A 21,795-nucleotide genomic window follows, 5' to 3' on the forward strand; every position below is an offset into this window, starting at 1 on the left:
AAATGATCATGCAAATCGCGGAATACAAATGCGCTGGCTGTTTTTTTCCATACTCCACCTCAGATTTGTCTGCTCCTGTGCATTATTCACGTTCTCTCGCCGGCTTATTGGATCAACCTCTGCTTTTCCTTGCTCCTTGTGCCACTTTTACTTCTTCTTGGAAATATATTATACACTCGCCATACAGAATGCCGCCTACTGCTTCATTAGTTCATGCATTGAAAAATGATGTTGCAAAAGAAGAAATTGTATTAATTATGAGTTGTGTAGTTAGATTGAATCTTTGTGCTGCTTTTCCTCCTGGATTCCGAATATGTTTTGGGGATTTTTATTCCTATGAGTAACCAATTAGGATATTAAAAAAGACATTGATGGAAAACCAGCACATCGATTCTTCTTGGTTCTATATTTTTATTCTCCAATAAACAATAATTTTTGCAATGTTTGAATTCTAACATATAAGTATTCCAGCGAACACTTGGAATTTTCTTTTTTGGCGTTGCCAATCGATTCTATAGAAGGTCAAATTATTTTAGGCAGTAGAATCTCTTATTCAAAAATTCGACTACCGAAAATCGGCAGGAACGTTACGTAGTGGTCTGGACCCAGCAAAAATGGGAACAAGAATTAGAATTAGAGAAGGGAGCAGCTCTGATTGGCATGTTGACGTAGCGCCGACTAAGATCAGTATGATCCAGACGGCAGCGCCACAGCGACAGCCAGCATGAGCGAGAGGAAAAGTCATCCCTTTTCTGCTTTAATATTCTTTTTCTATTTCTCCTCTTTATCTTGTAACTTTTAATGAATTATTCGAATTGGTTATCATTTAAATGTAATATCTACTAAAAAGTATCCTGCAAACATAGACGACATATACAGATCAGATTATTCAAGTACTTGAATGTCCACTATGAAAACTGTTCCCTATTCCCTCAAAGAAGCATGCCAACAAGAAAGTTCCAACCAGACAGACCGATTGGAAGATGACGGATGATATACATATGTATACCCACTCCATTTCCTTATCTGACATGCCCATTCTGCGAAGCATGGCATTATTGTCATTTTGTGAATGGAGAAAACAAAAGGCGTCGAGCAGAAGCGGCCGGAGCAGCATGTGAGTGTGCGATAAAAAGTGGAGCATCGATTTCGCGGGCCATTCAGGCAAAAAAGCACGCATGTTGTTGGCGACGCCGGCGGCGACGGTGTTTCCATTTTTGCCGCGCGCGCCAACACAAAGAGATGCGAGAGTCACGCATGGCCCATACATCACGACACAACATGTGTCCGCCGCGTAATTGTCTTATCTGCGGGCCACACATTACACTTGTCGTTAGGACAAAGGCTCATTCATCAGCGGCGGCGCCTGGCGAAAAATCCGCAGCCACTTTTTGCCAGCTCTTCTTCCCCGCCGACAAAGGCAGGAGTGATTATTTTTGTAGAACAAGGGTTGCTTGTGATGAATGATTCATCAAAGTTGCTCGGCCGATGAGGGAGAATTTAATTTGTTGCCGCTTGATGAGCTGAAAAATGCAGAGTGCCAGGCTGATGTTCACTCAGCAGCCCTTCGCGTTTGATGAGAGAGACCCAAAGAACCCCGGCTGGTCGGGAAAAGGGGGTTGCATTAGCGATAGCGACCGGGGAGCGCATTACGCCTGAGCTGGAGTTTCCGTGAAATAATTTGAAGCAAAATTATGTTTTACTGCTGTCGAATGCAAATTCTGGGAAAGGGGCAGCTGCTTTTAATTTTGATTGGCAGTTCTTCCACTAGGATGAGCAGCTGCGATTGTTGCTCTTCTCTTCAAGGCCCTAAAGTCAAATAAAGGATGTTTTCCGCATGCAAATCATTACAAAATGTTTTTATTTGGATCGTTGATTTTACGTATTTTTATGGCTGCATGTTTTAGTTCATTATTTTTATTATTTTTTTTTTTAAATCGGGTGGGTTTTTTACATTACAAACTCAGTTTCAAGCAAGTTAGCTGTTCACAATTTTCATTGTTCTATTCAGTTGATTTTTATGTATCTGAGATTTCGGAAGAAATGTGGTCGCAAGCAAAATTTTTGATTATTTTATTTTCGGTGTTTTCATGATTAACGATGAAACTTAGAAGAAGAAGAAACGAGAAAAATCTACAAATTTTCATTTTACTGGAAGGACTGCAACTGTTCTAGGTTCTAGATTGAAACATGTTTTTTTTTTCATTTAACTCATGGTCTACAAAAACAAACGTTTTCGTAAAAAGTCTTATACCCATTTAGTTATAATTAATTGTTATCGAGGGGACAATTTTTTCCGCTTAAAATGAATATCACTATAATCTTCGATTTTACGAAAATGGGGCAAAGTATGAACCTTTCAGAGTACAAGATAAAAATAGTTGGTTTTGACGTGCACTTAACATTGCTTGAAATTCAATGATTCGCGCAAATTTGAAATCCGGAATGTATTCCAAATAATTAATAAATACTAAACGAGAAGCCCTATTTTTTATTTACTGGTTTAATTAAAGTTATAACAACCATGGAAAAACAAATGAAGGAGAATAAAATATGATAATTTTTATATTCGCTACAGAGAAACTGTCGTCCAATGAAAAGGACAAAAGAAAAGAGTGTCACAGAGAGCAGCTCTTGCTTATCTAAATTTGCATAAAACGTCTGCAATGTTTGATAACCCTCTCGCGAGCAAACAACGTCAAGCACAATTTCCCGCCGTGAAAAGAAACTTGACACCGGCGCGCGCGAAAAAGGGGCTGCTGCCGCTGCTTCATAAATTTTCCACTTTTCCCCAAGGTGACTGGCGGGGGCGGCTGGCTGGCTGGCTGGCTCTCTGTCTTTTGCACAACAGCAACAGAGCCGCTTCTGCCTTAGTCGGCGGCCGTTTCGTGCTGAGAGGTCCGGTGTTTGCAGTCTTGTGTCTACCCGGCACGACTCACTCGCTTCATTAATCCGGCAGAGTGGGCCGAAAACCGCAGATTGTCATTCCCCGGTGACCATGTCCAGAGCCGGCAATGCTCAGCCACATTTTGGGAAATTACTCGATGCAAACACCTGAGCTTGCGAGAGAGTAAGAGAGAGAGAGAGAGAGAGAGAGAGAGAGAGAGAGAGAGAGAGAGAGAGAGAGAGAGAGAGAGAGAGAGACCGGTGGACAGTGGTGCCTGGCCCTAATTAGATCGGGACCTAAACAAGAAGGCCGAGCTTTCTCTCTTCTTGCCGCATCCACGCTCGCCATGTATATACGTGCATGTTATGAATTTCTAGTGGAGCCGCTGGGTTTCCTCGACGACGGGCGAAAGTAGAGCCTAGTTGGAATTTCATCCGCTCAGCTGTTTATGTTAACAAAGTAAAGGGCAACAAACGCTAATTAAATGAACATCTCTATCAAGGATTTGTCTTGTTAATTTGGAATTATAGTCTGTGTTTCTCTGCACACTGCAGGAAATGATTAATAGGCTCTCATATCAAAGCTTCGTGGAATTTGTAATCCATGCGTATTTATGTCCCTCCGTGGTGACCTGTTGACTTGGAGTAGCTTTCAGAGAGAGAAGGAAAAATATTTTTTAAATATGATTGCCCTCATTGCTATCCATTAGGGTTGTGATTTTTTATGAAAACAAAGTTCCACTATTTAAATATGATTAAAATGTATTTTAAATAAAGAAAATTACTAGGTCCAGAAGGTTCCAAAGACAAGCATTTAGTTATAAAAAATAAAAACTCGATTCTTGTAGCATTTTTATTGATGAATTCTTCTTTAAATGAATTGACCAGTTGCATAAACCCTTAGTGTTTGAAGTCGCCAACAGATGGCGCAACCACAGACTTTCGTAAAAATTTTGTTTAAAGCGGTTTTAAGGCATTTTCGCTGCGATTTCAGACTCAATCTAGCTATTTTGCTTTTTTTAAAATATTTGCTTTTTTTGGACGTGCTGAAAACCAAAATCGGTTCAGCTGTTCGCCGTAGAAACGTTGGAAAATATTTTTTTATTTCAAAAAATAGTTTTTCACGATTCTACGGCGATTGGCTGAACCGATTTTGGTTTTCAGCACGTCAAAAATTAGCAAATTAATTGAAGAATGTACAGTAGCTAGATTGAGTCTGAAATCGTAGCGGAAAAGCCTTAAAATCGAAAGTCTACGGTGGCGCCATCTGTTGTCGGCTTCGAACACTTAGGGTTTATGCAACTGGTGAATTCAACGTTTAAATATTTGGAATTAAATTATTTTTTAATGCAAAATAATGTATTTCTAACTTCAAACAATTTTTTGGGCAAGGAAATCTCAACTAGAATGCTAACCTCTCGAACAGATAGGACCTAATTTTTACAGTAACTAAAAATGCGGGTTTCACTGACTTTTTAACCGATTGGGATGGTTTTGGCAGTTTTAGATGATATGAAGTGTTGTGTTAAAATGATAAAAATTAAAAATTGAAAGCTCAGAAAAAATGGTCGATTGCGTGCCTAGATCCAGAAAATTATTTTTGTGGGCTATCACCAAATTCAAATTTTCTTGAACTGTGTTTCAGCTATGACTTGCGCGGCAGAAAAGGCAGCAACAACCCGAAACTCTGGTCTTCTCCAAACGGCTTCGGTCCACGTGCTCGTTTCCAAACAGAAACTACGCCAGCCGTGCTGCAAGTGGACTCCCTGACAACGGACGACGAGGGCCTGTACAGGTGCAGGGTTGACTTCAAGAACTCACCAACACGAAACCTCAAAATAAACCTCACTGTCATTGGTGAGTATGAATTATTCAGATGACAGCCGACAGGGCTGCTTTATCAACTATTAACCGCCGCTTGATGAGACGGGGTGTATCGGATAAGCGCCTCCCGCAGGGCATTTATCGCCGCATTAGTCTTGAACAATCTCCTTCTCGTGCAACTTTGCTAACCTAGGACAGTTGGCGACGAGAGGATTTGCCAAGGTTGTTCTCGGATTATATACCAGAGAGATCTTGGAATTAGCTTCAGTTCTGAAATTAATATATTCAATCAAAAGTGAGAATTGTCACCTATCAAGTGCTCAAATGTTATTTGGTAAAATGATTGTTTGAACTTGTGTGAAAACATCAGAGTAAGTAATTATTTATATTCTCTAGTAATTCCACTACAAAAGTCGAAAAAACACGAATTTTCGACATTTTCGTGCTTTTTTGCTAAAATTGCCATCTCTCAGTTTTGGGTTAAAAACATCAGAATTGCAGAAAATGCACATCGTTAGACTCGTCTTGACCTCCCATGATCAGCTGAACGGGTTTGGGGTTACTCCGCCCCATTCAAATCCACCGCTACAATTTTAAGAGCAAAAATGGTCTACTAAGCATGTTTCCTCCAAATGTTTTTAACATGAACTGTCCAAAACCAACTCTGCATTACAGTGTAGAAAACCGTACATATAGTAATGAAATGCAAAGAGAATAAAAATTGAAGCGTGACTTTTTTCAAGGAGGTTCAAAAATCGCAATTTTGGGGTATATTGTAATAATTATATCCTAAACCCTTCAGCTGGTTAAGAGAGGTCGAAATAAGTCTAATGGTGTACCGTTTATGCAATTCTGATGGCTAGGTTGGACCATATTTGCAAAACCGAAAAGTCGAAAAATTCGTTTTTTTGTGTATTGAAGCGTATTTTTGTAGGTATTTTGATATTTCCACGAAAGTTCACTTATGCCATGATACAAGTTTTAAGCACAGTTTTAAAGTTCCAAAATCCTGTGCTCATAATATAAAAATTAGAAACCAAAATTAACAGTTACTTATTATGATGTCCTTAACCATGTAGGACATCAAATTTGGTGTTAAGTTTCTTAATCATTCTTTTAATTCCGGTTCTAAATGATCTGCAATGATTGAACAATTAAAATGACATCGCTGTTGACCTCTCATCACGTTCTAAAAAAGTTTGAGGTCATCGGCACCTGATGTTCAGCGGAAAGCCATGCTTAGCGGGCACACAAATTAATTAGACGCCTAAGCCTGCCGCGGCTAATTATGCAAACGAGGTCAGCTGCACTAAGTCCCGAAGCCATCTGCGTGGCGATTTTTTGCGCCTGCGAGCTCAAGACGGGGGTCGTTCGTTTTAATTGGGAGGCTTTGGAAATGTGCTGTTGTCCCAGCCTGCACACTGCTCTCTCGCTGGTACTTGCGAATAATAATAATAATGCTGGCGCGTATGAAAGCTGGAGGCCGCCGCCGCGCGCGTCTCGACGTCGGTTTGCAAAAGACGCCCATCGCCGCCGCTGCCGCCCTCGGCTTAATGTAATTAGTGCTGCTAATGAGCTGTTATACACAGAGCATAAAAAGATCACCGCGCGTTGCCTGGCCGCGTCTAAAAAACCGTTCATTAAGCAGCCGAGCCAGCCTAACTTGATAATGTGTCCCGCCATAATGAAGGTCTCTCTCTCTCTCTCTCTCTCTCTCTCTCTCTCTCTCTCTCTCTCTCTCTCTCTCTCTCTCTCTCTCTCGCCGACCCTAATTTTAGTGTGGGCTGCGAAATTCAAAGGCGCTAAGGGCTTTATTGAGCTCTGGTCGCACTGCCTGCGTATTCATTAAGTACGCGCTCCTTATTTTTGTCCCTTTCTTGGTTTGCTGGCTGCGCAGTTTGGCCAGACCGCAAGGCTCGGTCGCAGATTTGCGGCCTCACTCAATGCCTTTTTTGCCTGTGCGCTTGTCAAACTTCCTTGTTCTCCCAACTTCTTGCTTCAGTTACTTTGTGTCAAATTTTGATAGCCTGTGATAACAGTCCGAAATTAGCATCGAAATAATGTTTTCCCAAGGAAGGTGGGTGGTCAAATAAACTTTCTTTACGGGTAGATAATCTCAGCATGCTTTAACTAGCTATTTTTCTAAAAAATAAACAGATGAAAAGTACCAACTTTTTGCTCTTTAAAAATGGGAATATTAAAAAATTTCAACTTTCCATTTCCTATATTAATCATATAAATCTGGAACTCCCAGTTGCACCCATATTTCTATCCCTTGCCCGACAAGATTACTGTTCGGTTACATGTATGGGAATGTGTTCGTCAAATGACAGTCCTTCGTATATGTCGTGTATTAATGTGGTGGTTGCTCAACCTCAAGGGTTAGCAGGGCACCTAATGCTGCCACATATTGTTAGAGTTTATATACTCTCTCTCACTCTGCTGTTCGTCCTCTTGGTCTGAGTCGGGCGCGAGCGTGGGCGGCAGGAAAACATGGGAATGCTTTCTTTCTTACATGCACCGCTATTATTTCGCGTGTACAAGAGGTGAAATTACAAACGCGGCACAAGGGATACAAACTGTATAATAGACCCTTATGCTGTCGTCGCAGCGGAGAACCATTACTTGTGCGGAGAAAGACAAATTCGAGGTCTAGGCAAAAGCAGCTCATTTATTTCCAAGTGAGGGACAACGTCCGACGGTGAAATGTGAGTCAAAAGGAGATGAATTGCTGAAATCTGAAACGTGGTGCTTGTTTCGCAATGTGGTGCCTCAGGGAAAAGGTGTGGGTCGTAACCTTCAGTAATTTTGAATTTTGCTTGAAGGTTGGAAAATATTTCAACAGGAATAAATTTTTAACTACGTTTGTAAAGTGCAAAATATATCAATCGTGTTTGTTTATCGTGCTGCACCGTGGTTACAAAATATTTAAAATTAACCAATGATGAAGGGTATTATTTTGCTCAAATTTCTAGTTATGAAAGATGAAGACTCTGATTTAAAATAGCTCACAATCAGAGACAAGGTTGAAATGTAATGGAATAAATGGATGTTTTTGCAGTCTTCTGCCATTTCTTGCTGTAATTTTTATATTTGTCCTATTTGTATTACTTTGGCAAGAATAAACAACAATAATATCAATTTAAAAAATAGCTACACTCCTGGAATGAATAAGCTTTCGTTTAAATTTATGCAACGATATTTTGTTGTGTTTTATAGCCAGAAAATCTAAATTGGCTGTTCATGCTAAATTAAAATTGTATATTTACTTTTTTTTTGTAAATAATCGAAACTGTGTCAGCGGATTCAACGGTGCACTGTTAAATTTACATTTTCATTGGAACATTTGTTTGCTGAAATCGTGTAAATTTGAGGATAATTCAACCAGTAAGCGCTTGAATAGGCTGCAAGCCAAAGCCCTCCAGAGCAGACCTGACAGAAGATTTTTCCTTTTTTGCTGGAGGAAAGCCTGCTGTATTTGCTTAGGATTAAGGCAGATGCGCGGCGCTAATCCCCCTTTATGATTAGCAGCGAGCGCGTTCTGAATCATTGAGCGGCGAGCGGCGGCGGATCCTGAGTAGCATCTTAATGCCGGAAATTAACTCGAAACAATGCTTTTTACTGCTGTCGTCTGCACACGACAGAGCCAGCCCAGAGAGCAACAACTAGACACATCAAAACGAAAGTCGCTGGATGAATATTTAAATCGCCGTGCCTGCCAACATAGCTCTTTAATTTTGCAGTCTGTCAGTTGCTTGCGAGTTAAATTTTCATTGCCAATTCCGGCTTAAGTCGCTTGCCAAATGATGGTGCTAACAAGACTATTCGCATCATGCTTTTATTGCTTCTCGACGCGTGTGCGAGGAAACAAAACAACGCCAAAATCCCATTCGAGACACAGTGGTCTCTGGCAAAAAGGGTAGTCTTAAAACTCGGAACAAAATGACTGAAAGAAAATTAGTCTTGTGTACTCTTTGGCTCGAAAAGGGACAAATTCATTCCAACAATGCTGTACATTTAATTTAGAATGTTTCATTTAGTTTGGGTTAAACTTTGTAAAAATATACTGAATGCCACCATCCTGATAAAGACAGTTTTTAAAATAAGCCGGAAGCCCTCTTAAAATCCTCGTAAAAAACCTCTTAATTTGTAGCCTCCGCGTTTTCTTTTTTGCTTTTTACCGCAATTTTGCTCGCTAAAAATGCGCGTTTGCGTCAATGCCCTCATTATTTTTACTAACAAGGATCGAAAGGCTGCTTTTCCTCCTGGAAAAAAAACATAACCATGTATTTAATTACAAGGACCTCCTTGAAAAAATGCCTTAAAGGCAGAATATTTATTCGTGAAGTGACGTACGAGCTGCTTCTTCGTTGAAGGCGAGGATTTTGCATGCTGAAAAATGCTCGTCTGTTTGTTTGTTTGTTTACCCAACCTATATGAACTGCTTCTTACGCTTTGTTAATTGTGTTTACAAAGCGCACACATGGAAAGCAAACGAGATTAGTCAAGGTCGGAGAACTCAAGCAACAAGACATCTTGTAAAAAAGGGACGTGGAAAACAAGACTTTAATTGAAACTAAATATAGGGTAGGAATTTTAAGACGATCGACTTTATTCTGAGCGTCTAATGTGATTGTTATATGTATGTCCCAAGTATTCACGCAGATATTTCATGACTGTGTGCACGCAGAGAGCGTGGAGTATGAAATAAATTTAGTCGTTCTCTGGCAGCCGAATAACAGAGAGTATCATTCCCTTTCCTACCGTGCGGCCACCCCGCAACAACTACATTTCAATGATTTTTGACACCAAATGAGCATGAATTACAAATTAATGACTTGGGAGCCACACTTAAAAACAGACGTGTGGATTTCAAACAATGCAAATCAAAACCCTTCAACATGGAGATTTCCCTTCTCATAAATTAATGAACGTTCTTGGTTTGAGTCGTTTTTTGTTGCTGCTTTGCCTGCAGCGGAATTCGCTTTGCTTCCTAATGGAAATGCTGCATAATACAAAGAGGCTCCTTGCTCTGGGCTATTTTTTCCAAAGGCCGCGTTCAAAGGTCAAATTTGTGGAAGAGAGCAGTGGCGGCCGCCGAGACGACGGGGGGCTGTGATGTGGGTCGCCAGCGTTCAGCCAGATCGATACTGGCAAATGTTAAAGGACAAGGCCTCGAACGATGTGCCCACACTTTGCCGAGGGTCATTTGCGACACAGAGCTGCTTCATTATCGCCGCTGTGCGCCGAAAGCTCGCTGAATGCAAAGTAATTTGCAGACTCATTGTGCAAACACACGCCGGGCGTCTTCTTTCAATTACCTCACAATGGCCTATGCAAATTGAAAAAACGGTGAAGTGGTTGTGTTTGCGTTTTCACAATTTTATGTATGTGTTGCGAGGTAAGTGCAACAAAGTTTGCACAAAACTTGGATATGGAAATTGTTCACCATACTCAGGTGATAAGGTTTAAGCACCATGCAAATGGTTGAGATTAATGAAGAGGCAAAACACTCTTAAGAAATTATTCAATCTCGAGCATTTGTGTTAATCTCAAAGTCTCACGGGATTTCTTGAATATTTTTTTAGAGTTATTCATCCCTCAGGAATCTGTTAACTCTTTAAAAAATTAAATCCCAGTGCTACTTAGAAAGGATGATTTGAATGATTTCTTTGCTCTCAGAAATTGTCTTTTCACCTTTAAGAGGTACTAGGGGACATTCCCTCTGAAAATATTGTAATAATTAGTTTCTCTAGGATAGACTCGATTTGTTTTATCTTTTGATTTATAGAGCAAAAAATCCTCAACGTTCGTGCTTCCGTCGAGGGCATGCGACAATTTAATTTTTGAACACTGCAAAAAGAGCATGACAAGCTAATTCCAGTCCTGTGGCATGCACAGTGCAGATTTTAAGCAGTCGGCTCCGAATGGAAATCACGTGCAAGCGGCGATTGCTCTCTAATCCTCGAGCACGAATTTATGTGTGGTTAATCGCGAAGCTAACTTTCGTCCATGACTAATTGAGCGGGCAAAAAGTTGTGCCGAGCACTTTTTGCGTCGACGGCAAGCACGCGAAAACAGACTGAGCCAAAGCCCGAATAAGCACGAAAACAAATGCAGCGTGCGTGCGTCTGGAAATTAAAAGGCAAAACACGCTCCCCCGCCGCGCGCCAAAAACACACGATGCACACACGGAATTTGCTGTGTCTGTGAGCAGGGTCAGTGTTAAACAGCTAAGCCTCATCGCACCCCAGAAAGCACTGAAAGCCATTTGATTTTTATTTCGTTAGAAAAAAAAAACGAAATAATCACTAACACATTAAATCGACTTCAGAAAACCTACAATTTCAATTTTTTATGTAGAATTCTGTTTATTTATTTTTTTATGAAGCAGAAATTTTACCCAATTTTAAAAGTGAGAATATATTTTGTGCTGGAATTAAATTAATTTCATACAATAACATCAATTACACAACAAAATGAATAGTATAATAAAATCTGGAAAACGCTTGGAGAAACAAATTACAAAATATATATTCAGCAAGTGACTGCAGCGTATTTCAGAGATATTTAACCAGAATATTTGGTTCACACTGTTCGAGGCAGGTCAGGTCTTATCGCTTGAACACTGCGGCTGTTTAAGTGGCGCGGCTGTCCCGATTTAAGGCTCGCGCTATTCGTCAAAAACTGATCTCAGAGAACCACTCCTATCTCTGATTGAGATTGATCTTCTTGGCGTTCTTGCTGGATTCAGATCGAAAACCATCAGAAAACCACTGGGAAAACCGAAATAAAAGTCTAGGACAGTCTAAAGTCCATCTTAAGAAACCTAAACCAGCCTGTCGTATTTTTTAATAAACTGTCTAAAATTCCTCGCCCAATAAATGATTTAAAAAAATTAAAATTGTTTCCTGATAATTATAAGGATAAAATGAAACGATGTAAAGGAAACCCACGCAATTTGAGTGTATTCCATGTAAATAATCGTCTGTGAGAGTATGAGCTGGCCAAATTGCGAAACAAGGAGAGTGCCTCATCTTTCCCGGCAATTTTGTTGCGACCACAAATTTGCAGCTGACGTGATATTTACCAAGCAAGTCATACAATTAAAGTACAGAGCAATTTGGGCAAGCGGAGGCGCTTACGGTTGATGGACACGTTAGTTAGTACATTGGCTGTTCCGCCGACGCCGCTTGCTGGGAAATCCGAGCGCGATCCGACGTGTTCTTAAATTAACTCGTGATTCTCGGCGCTTAGAGGGTCTAGAGACCGTAGTGCATAAAACTTTATAGGGCCTATCAGTGTGCGAGCGTGCTGCAAGAAGAGTAGTAAAAAATTGATTTTATGAAGGTGTTCCTCGCGGCTGTTCACATCATATTATACGCGCCCAAAGTCCTGCAGCCTGATACTGAGAGGAGAAAAATGAGCCACGCGCTTTAGCTCTTCAGCGGTGCCGCCGCTGCTGTGCTGATACGCCCGCCTCTAATGATACACACTCGCCCGCTCCGAATTATGTGCACCGACGTCGAAATTAGTTTTTCCCCAGGGAGGCGAGCCCCCGCTGCACAGGCTGGTCCGCAAGTTGGGCGATTATGTCATTTTAAAAGAATGGAACGGTCTGGAAAAGTGTTTAAAATAGGGATTTTATTTCATACGTATAAATTTCAATGAAAGTAGTGGAATAAATACAAAATTCTCCACGTACGAAAATAATATTTTGTAGATGAAATGCTTAAAACTATTATCAAAAGCACAGGACAAATATGGCAATATTTTAAAGGAATCTTGAATATGAGCCCTTTTCCCTGAGAATTTTTACCTTCAAAACTTCTTTCCGTTTTCAGTGGTTCATTAAACTGTTTTTTCTTTAAAGGGGATAAACTAGTAGAAATAGTAATGCATCAAAATAAACGATTTCCCCAACACTTGTCACGCCTTCCTTTATTTAATTTTCCTAGGAAAACACCATTATTCAGTGGTCGCTTTTCAAAGAAAAACATAGGTAATAATAAGAAGCAGTTGAATGAATGATTCTTGAGACTGGTATTTTTCCCCACAAGAATCATTAAATTGGTTCATAAATTAATGGTGATTTCGCACTTCTTGCAGCTCAGTTTATGCGGGACAAAAAGCAGCACCCTTTACTATATTTCCGTCCGGCCGGATGCTAATATAACTCTGGGGGGAGGGTGCGTCGTCGGGGGTGTCGCCAGCTGATTCAGCGGATATCTCTCGACGCAAGCAATGTGTGTGCCCGGAGCGAATATCGGTGCGGCGGGACCGACAAGACAGAAAAATATTGCCTTTTGATCAATACCCCGCCGGCACGGTCTAGCCGCTGGAAATTTAATATCGGAATTGCTCGAGCCAAACACTGGTGCGCGCGATGAAATGCTGTGTATTCGGAGACGTTTCAAGAGTAATATTATGCGATGCAGCAATTTTACGAGCGCGCGCCAAAAAAGGAATTTATCATTTACCTCTTTTGCAGCAGTCACGCTTAGCAATTCGATTAGAGTTATGCAGAAGGAATGATAATGGCTTACAAATTTCTGAAAATATTTAATGATGGAAACACTTTCCAGACATGCTTGTACATTCTCAAAGGACATGAATGTCGATAGATAATAATAAACTTTTGGAATATATGCCGAGTGCTTTTCAATTGGTAATGTCTCTAGTGATGGGAGAAATCTTGAATATTATTTCCTTATTTTTTCTAGAAATAAAGTTCATTTTTAAACGTCCATTTGCTTTTCTCCCCCTTTTGATTTGGTAAATAACCATATCACAGATTTGCATCAGATTGTGGAAATTGGCATGTTTCCTCGAGAAATCTCTGCATCAGGCGCTTTGAACAGCTCACCGTGAGAGAGGGAGTTCTCAAATCGGATTAGCACTTTGACAAATTTTTGTCCTTCAGCTCCTTGCCTTTCTTCGTGCCGTTGTCAAAGGGTCGCTGTAAAAACGACGCAACACAGAGAATGAAATTTCCCGGGGGTGCCCGGGGCGTTGGAAATTGTTGCCGGCGTGCCAGGCGCAATCATTCCCTTTTATATATAAAAGATGCTCTCCACGGAAAGAGCATAATGAGGGCCTAAGGTGATTTTTAATAATCTCGCTGCTCACGCTTTGTCGCAGCATGGGCACCCCTCGCTTTGAAATGCATTTCTAAAATATTCACTGCAGAAACAAACTTTCCGAGATAAGATAAGGGATGGGAGCGAAGGAAAGGTAGATTAGCAGCAGAATTTCTCTTAAGTTGCCATATTGCGAGATTAACAGTTACCATAACGACTGCATGTTTCTCTGAGTGCCCATATTTTAACTCTGTTTTGAACAGGGTTCGCACAATTTTTAGACAGCATTTGAACATGACTGTGATCAAATAGACCAGAGATTAAAAAACTTTCTAACTGACCGTCTTTTTTCACACCGCCAGGTTTTTACTGAAAAGAAAAACATCACTCGGCGGATCAACGTTGCTTTGGAAGGAAAAAGTTCTCGAGTTTCTCCCCCTTTTGATGTATAAATAAAAAAGGAAAAATGTGGAAATTTAAAAATTATGGGGGGTAAAAAGTAGGCCAACTGCTCTGCATCGTCACACTTGTGCTCACAACTCGTTATTTTTGTTTATTTCAGTGCCCCCTGAGAGACCGGTGATATTCGATGCCATACGACGTGACCGCACCAAGATCCTGGAACCATACAACGAGGGAAGCGACGTCCACCTTATTTGTGAAGTGTCTGGAGGTAAGTCGAAGGTCATGCACGAATTGCAATTCGAGACGCTCTCTCTTTCCCGATAGAGATAGAGTGTCTTTCTCCCGTGAAATAAAATCGGCGCCGAGCAGACCTGCGCCTGATCGCTGCCAAGCCCATTGTTCCAGTCCATTTGTGTGTCAAAATATATGGCGGCGACGCCTTCACACTCGCTTTTGTGTTTTATACGAGAACAGAAATGGTAGTGTCACCGCGCCGCACAGTATTTTCGCCGCCTCACTGACTCTGCGCATTATTTTCAATTTTCAAGAGCCGTTCGATGTAACATTGTGGCTTTCAAAACATTTTGTATAGTTTGTAGGTACATTTTTCATGAATTTTGCTAACAAAGTTCGCTCGATGGGTGTGCTGCTCTGAATTTCACCAGATAAGAGATTAAATAAAGCATTGATTATCGGATTGAAAGTAAATATAAGCTGGGAAATTGCATGTGTGTATTTTTAAAGGGGAATGGACAGAGATTTTTTTTTCTTATATCTGAAAATCAGAAAGAGCTAAAATTTTCCCAGTTTACCGTTTAAATTTCTGAGAAAATCGGCTCCAAAGTTTACCTGCTGATCAAGCGGTGAGCACTGTTTCCTTATTGAAAATCAAAATTTAATTCGTTGAAGGTAAATTTAGCTCAAAATTCTCACACCTTTGGATAGATCGAGACAAAAAGAATCAAAATCAATTGATAAGGTTTCCAAAATGTATAGTTTTTAATTTCGAGAAGTAAGGCAAATTTTGAAATTTTATTGTTTATTATATCAGCCCCCTCATTTGATAATTCCTCACTGTAGAGTTTATCATTCAAAGTAACAATTCAAATCAACAATCACCCTTATTGATCCAATTTAATTTTCAATTTATTGCAATATTTTTAATAAATACATGAAGGAATTCAAGGATTAAATAAATCAATATGGCTTCTCGCCTCTTAAAGCCATGAAGAAGATTTAGAACAAATGGTGAAATTGTGTTAAACTTAAGTAATACACATATATTCGTTTCCTCACGATCGATGCCAGGCATTTCGCACATTTTGCGTTCCTGCCGAAACACCAAATAATAAAACAGTGCAGAAGTGCACAATGTCAAAGATGGATTAGTTTGGAGTGGCGCAGAATACGCCAAAGTGTGCCCAGAAAGGAGGCATGTGTTTAAACATTAACGCGCTCGCCGACTAGAATGGCTTGCGAACAACAGGAGCCGCCGCAACAGAGACCATAAATTGCGCAGGTTGTTGGCCCACTTCGACTGCAAATAACTTCCGTCGCCCTCTCCCAGCTCAGCAGCAAAGTTTCGCCTGTTCCAACCCACACTGGCGAATGCGCCCAACTGTGTGTATATTTTCCTCTCCGGCACTTCGTAAATAATACTCAGAGCAGTTCCTTTCCCAAGTCAAAGTCGCGATTCAGTTAGCTACTTTTCCTGACGATCGAGGCGCAGTCAACCGGAAAATGCAATCCTTGGTAGGACTAGATATCGTGTGTGGTTTTTTTAAGTGAAAGTGTTACATGCAAAAGGCGATATGGTTCTTATTTTTTATGAAGGTTTCACTTTTTTAAATTTATATGTCACAGGATTTTTTTTTTAATTTCTATCCAAATAATAAACTATATGACTAATTTTTATTATTTTTTCAGTTAAAAATCATCAAATTCCGAATTACCAAACTGGAACAGATATGTAAATTTAAAATCAATTAATTTTTCTCTTGTTAGTTTTTTGTGCTTTTTCAAAAATAAGCATGTGCTGTATTTTTATATCTGAATTAAAAATTACAAGAAAAAGCTACTTCTGTTGGTACAACTCAGTTTTTATGATTTCATTGCTGCATTCATGTATCAAAAGGAATCAAATATCTTAACATTCACAATTAAATTTGTGTTTTTTTTTTGTATATGACTAAAAACATACCAATTAGTAATTTTATAATTGGGAAATGGTTTACTCTTGAGCACAAGGGACCTGATTTCAACAATGTAACCTAAAAGTTTGGCTGATCACTGACTTGTTAGTCGGTTATGTATAGTTTTTAGATGATTCTAGACAGTTATTTTGACAGTTTTAGAGGCTCAGAAAAACGTCAACCGTCTAAATATCACAAGCCCTATAGAGTATTCTATTTGTTGGACATTAAAGAGATTTTCTAACTAATGCTAAAAAAGCTGGACAAAAAATTAAATCAACGAATATTTACCACCGCAAAATTCGTAATCAACAATCACGTAGTTTTTCACGGCAGATTTTCGCAGCGTCAGCGGAGCCTAGTCGAACAAAACCCGGCTGAGTGCATGTAAAGAGTGTTCGTGGCGATGGCGAACAAAATAGCTGGCGTACGCGGCGAACAAACAAATCCACAACTGCAATAAAAACTCGTCGGCGCGCGTACGTGCTTCCGCGGCTCCAACACCACTCGTCCGTGCCGCGAGTTCTTGCATTATTTTCGAATGCATCGTCGTTGATAAAACAAAGTTTGCGCTCGATATACGCGAGACTTCCCTTTTTTTATCCACCGCCGCCGCGCGACTGCTGCAGGTTATGAAATATTCAGAGAACAAAAAACTTAAGCAATGAGCATCGAATGTTTTGTTTTTTATCCTACTCACTCGGCACAGATTGAAAACGTGCTTCAGTTAGCTCTTTTCTTGTTAGTTACTGAGTGCTTTTAATTCTACTTCATAATATTTTCCAGTAAAAGCAGATCATTAATCAATTAAGATAGAAAACATTTTAATTTTTTTATAATATGTTACATTTGTGATTCTAAACGGCTGTTCCTGATCGTTCATAAAAAAACACAAACGACGCCTTATCAAGAATAGTCTTCAAAGCAAATATCATCAGGATGAACAAAAACTGGCTCAAAAATTCGATTGAATAAAGTCTCAAAATGATATAGCGAGCAGTATCCAACTAATCCAATGGTTTCCCCTTGATTTCCTTTTTTAAATAGTTAGATAATAACCCTTTATTTATAATTTCAACAGAAACTCAAACCTAGCATCCTAAGAGTCTCTTCCTATAAATCGGTAGTCGCACTCACGGGCATTGGATAAATAATTATCCGTTTTTATTTTTGGGTACTTTTTATTTAGCAACTTTGTATGCTTCCAACGTTAAATAGTGTGGCAAGCGGGGCGAGAGTCGATTTTGCGCGCCGACACGCACATAAATAAAGAGGCGCAAGGCATTGTTTGGTGTGCGATGTAGCTGCAAAAGAGTGCCAGAGCAAATGGAGTCCCTTGCGATCGGGAAAGCGGCGCTGCGTTGTAGTGAGCCGCGGGCAGCTTAATGTAATTTACGTGGAAAATAGACGTGCGGCTGTCTGCGAAGCCCCCTGGGTTGCTCAAGCAAAAGATTTAGAGTGCGAATAATGCGGCGGCGAGTGTGAGAGAGAACGGGAAAGAGCTCTTATTGCTTTTGCGCTGCGCAAAATTTACTGGAAATGTACTCTGACAACTGTGAGGCACACCACGGTGCGAAATCTCCTTCTGGAACTAAATTGGCTTGAAGTAAACTGAAAATAAAATGGACACGGAAATTCAATTTTTCGCTCGGGATTTGAGTACGAGGCTCAGGTGTATAGTGGGTCATTTTTATACCGAGAGTAGTGGTGTTTTCGTAAGGCTCGGAATCGATTCTAATGTTTGTATCGTAAATGTTTGCTGTATTCCGAATTCCTCTCCATGAACAGACGCCCAATTCGTTCATCTTTGATGTTGAGATTTCGCAAACATTTGACCTCGTCTCTAAGGAAGAGGGAGCAGCTCTATGTATACTCCTCCCCGCTCGCTCTATCATCACTCTAGAAAATAAGAGACACACAATCCACCCACATCCAACTACTGTACCTCCGGGCGTGCAAACATCCTCAGATGTCAGGATATTAAATTTGTTGGGGCCGGAAAACTTTGAGTTATACCGACGAGAAAAATACATTAGTCGGGAAAGATATGAAGCGACGGTTCAATTCCTTGATTGGTGAATTTGTATTAAAAGAGAATTATTTTGTTTGTACACCTCAAACATGGGTGAAAACATTTTGCTGTTAAATCAATATCAACTAATAATCATTTTGGTCTGCACAAAATTCAAATATAATAATTTTGCCGATAACTGAATGGCAAACAAATATCATTCAATTAAAAAAAGACAAATCAATTCCTCTTTTGTTTACTGGTAGGCAATTTTTTTAGAACCGGGGGAAAAAGGATTTACAAAACGCCCCATTCATTTGCAAATTCCTAACGCAGCAATCCTTTTGTTATATTTTTCAGGACGGCCGCGGCCCGAACTGAAATGGTTCCTCGAGAACACGCTGATCGACGACTCGTACGAGCACCGTCCTGGAGACCTCACCGTCAACCACATGGTCTTCCCCAACATCGGCCGACAGCACCTCAACTCGAGACTGATTTGCGTTGCGAGCAATACGCACCTGAACGAGCCAGCCATGAAGGCGGTTGTCCTCGACATCAACCGTGAGTTCCTTCTCTAGGCCTAAACTGGAATCCGACATTGACTTTTTTATTGCAGTCAAACCGATCGCTGTCAACATTGTGACAAAGGAGAAGCACGTGTCCGCGGATAAGAGGTACGAAGTCGAGTGCAAGGCTTCTGGCTCCAGGCCTGAAGCTGTCATCACCTGGTGGAAGGGCAGCAGGCAGATTAAAAGAATTACAAAGAATGTAAGTGTTTGCTTTTTCTATGCTTCATTTGACCTCACGAAGTTCAAATTACTTATCTGTTCTATGGAGAACATAAACCGTCCAATTGGGAAAGTCCGATAGTGTCTGCAGCTAGCCATATATGACACCAGCGTTCATTTTAATTTATGTATTGCGTGTTTTCGGGTGATTCCAAATGCAATCCTACTATTGCGCATTCTTGACGTAAAAATATTCCATTTGAATAGCTGAAAACCAAAAACAAGTTCAGCCAATTGCGGTATAAATGCAAAAAAGATTTTTCAAGTCAATGAAATCTTTGCTATTGTCCCTAACCGCGATTGACAGACACATATTTTGATTGTAAGCTTGTAAAATGAAATCTTTTTATGCCGAAAATTTGCAGAGGCAGATTTTAATCTGAAATCGCAGTGCAGTACCAGAAACCAGAAAATTGTAAATGAACGGTGACGCCATCTGTTACCCGCTACAAACATCAAGGAATTGCCCACAATTAGCGAAATAAAATTTTATTTTCTATTTGAAATAATTTTTATGGGTGGAGACTCAGACACAATTTAGCCTTGTGTGTTATTAGAACACTATATATGTGTGAAATTTATTTGAGGTGATACCTACGCTGTTAGAGTGCATGCATCCCTCTCGAGTGTCATCCTTATTTCTAAGTAGGGGAGGAGTTAGTAATCGGAGTCCTGTGCTTTTTGTCGCAGTTTGCCGAAGACGGCAACCACACCATTAGTATCTTGACATTTGTCCCCGGAATCGATGACGATGGCAAATACCTGACGTGTCGCGCTGAAAATCCCTCGATCCCCGAGTCAGCCCTCGAAGACAAGTGGAGACTTGACGTGCAATGTGAGTATCATATTTCAGTGGCTGCGTAAATTGCTGTGGAGGGTGCCTTGTTGCATGTCGAGCACCGTTTTAAATTCAAATTATACCATGTTTGTTTTTGTCGGTAAAAATTCGTAATCGAGAACATTTTGTGTGTAACCAAAGAACTCCAAGAATAAGAGAGAATTTTTTCTTTTATTTATAAAAAGAGTTTTCTATTACAATCTCTATCTTGACACGTTTATAGTCCAATATAATGCGCGCAACACATTTTTTCGTATTCTTCGCTGAGCTGGGAAGTGTGCTTTTGTGCAAACGTCTTTGTTGAACAAGGCAAGGCACCCACTCCATTCGATATAATGCAGCGAGAAAAAGCTTTGTCGTGTATTCCGCCCTTGCTTCATATCTCGCGAAAGCATTTCAAGTGTCAGTTTTTGCTCTTTTGCCATTCTCACCTGCTCATCATACACGGCGCCTTGAGGCTGATATTGATCTCTGCACGACAGCCGCGCTCACTCGTTTTTCTGTTTCTTGCACTGATTCCTTCTCCGTGCCTCGCCTCAAAGTTTGACTTGTCAGCGAGATAGCAATCGTTGTCGATACACTCTAGGCGACAAGGGTGGCACTGAGTTTAAACTGATGAAACTAATTCACTGCGTGTTTCCAAGAAAATATATACGCAGTCATGTCGATTCACTTTAAGCCATAAGTTCATTCAAAATAATATCTTCTAACACGCTCCTCCACCGTCACCGTAACAACCATTATTGATTGGGTTTTTAAAATGACAGCAAATTTAATTATTCAAATCCCCTTTCTGTTCAATTTATTTCTTAAGACGCTCCCTTTCCATATTTTTGATTGATTTATTTATTAAACGCCAACGGCGTACAACTATGTGTGTACAGACATGGAAAAATTACAACTTTTCATAGGCGGCAGCCTTGGTGAGTCGAAGGTTTTTTGTCACAGTCTAATAGGTGATACATGCTAGTTAATTTCGAATTACAGTAAATACATTTACATTTATCACAAGTTTCTAGATGAAAACATTGGTTAGAACAGATTAGAAAGTGATATCCGTGAAAAGTATACTTTATTAACATAGCCCGGTCTTTGCAATTACTCTTCGCCCAATCATAATTTAACATTGCTGGGTTGTATAAAATTCTGGATCGATTGACTGCCTTTTTGATGTTAAGTTATTTACAAACTTTTCATATATGCAACTGTGCTGGGGAGAGAATATTTGTTTTTTAAATCATTAACAAAGAAATCTGACTGGATTAATTCATATACCAACCTGGACTTCATCTGTTTGTCAAAATATTTTAATATAACTTTTATTGTTTAAGAAATCACGCCGTCTCGAGTTAGTGAGGCTCTTATCTTCAGACCAATATACAGCTCATTTTTCCCTTGCTGCATGCCTTTTGCCGCTATAAACAACCTGGAATGCAATCTTTTTGCTCGTGCGTCTATCTGCTTAGATCTTATCTCTGGCGTTTGTCAGGTGAAATGCGCGCGAGTGCTTTTTATTAAAAGGACGTTTTCAATCGTGCGCTAAGCTACTGCGGGTAAAGCACGCCAGGGCAAACAAACACACAGCACTCATCTCTGTCAAGTGTGTGGCGCGGGCGGGATACCCTGAAGGCACTTTTGCTCTATATAGAATCGCTGTATTGCTGATGTGAGCGAGTGAACATAATACCAGTCGATGAAGCGGGCTGTACAAAAGATCACCGGTCCCAAAAGTTCCTGGACACATAAACGGGAGCTGCTTTTATATTTT

At 40.2% G+C, this 21,795-nt stretch overlaps 2 protein-coding genes across 5 annotated transcripts in view; both read left to right on the forward strand.

Moving 5' to 3' along the window:
- Positions 1-21,795, forward strand: part of LOC135938826 (B-cell receptor CD22-like) — a 185,942-nt gene that overhangs the window by 137,828 nt on the left and 26,319 nt on the right. For all 4 annotated transcript variants that reach the window (XM_065482772.1, XM_065482773.1, XM_065482775.1 and 1 more), the window contains exons 3-7: positions 4,532-4,743; positions 14,353-14,463; positions 18,759-18,962; positions 19,018-19,169; positions 19,880-20,024. In XM_065482772.1, coding sequence (XP_065338844.1) covers positions 4,532-4,743; positions 14,353-14,463; positions 18,759-18,962; positions 19,018-19,169; positions 19,880-20,024 — 824 coding nt within the window. The remainder of the gene's footprint in view (positions 1-4,531; positions 4,744-14,352; positions 14,464-18,758; positions 18,963-19,017; positions 19,170-19,879; positions 20,025-21,795) is intronic.
- RpLP0 (ribosomal protein LP0) overlaps positions 1-21,795 on the forward strand; it is a 180,487-nt gene that overhangs the window by 99,669 nt on the left and 59,023 nt on the right. The window lies entirely within an intron of this gene.

Source organism: Cloeon dipterum, chromosome 3 (assembly GCF_949628265.1).
Source record: "Cloeon dipterum chromosome 3, ieCloDipt1.1, whole genome shotgun sequence".
In the NCBI taxonomy this organism is placed as follows: domain Eukaryota; kingdom Metazoa; phylum Arthropoda; class Insecta; order Ephemeroptera; family Baetidae; genus Cloeon; species Cloeon dipterum.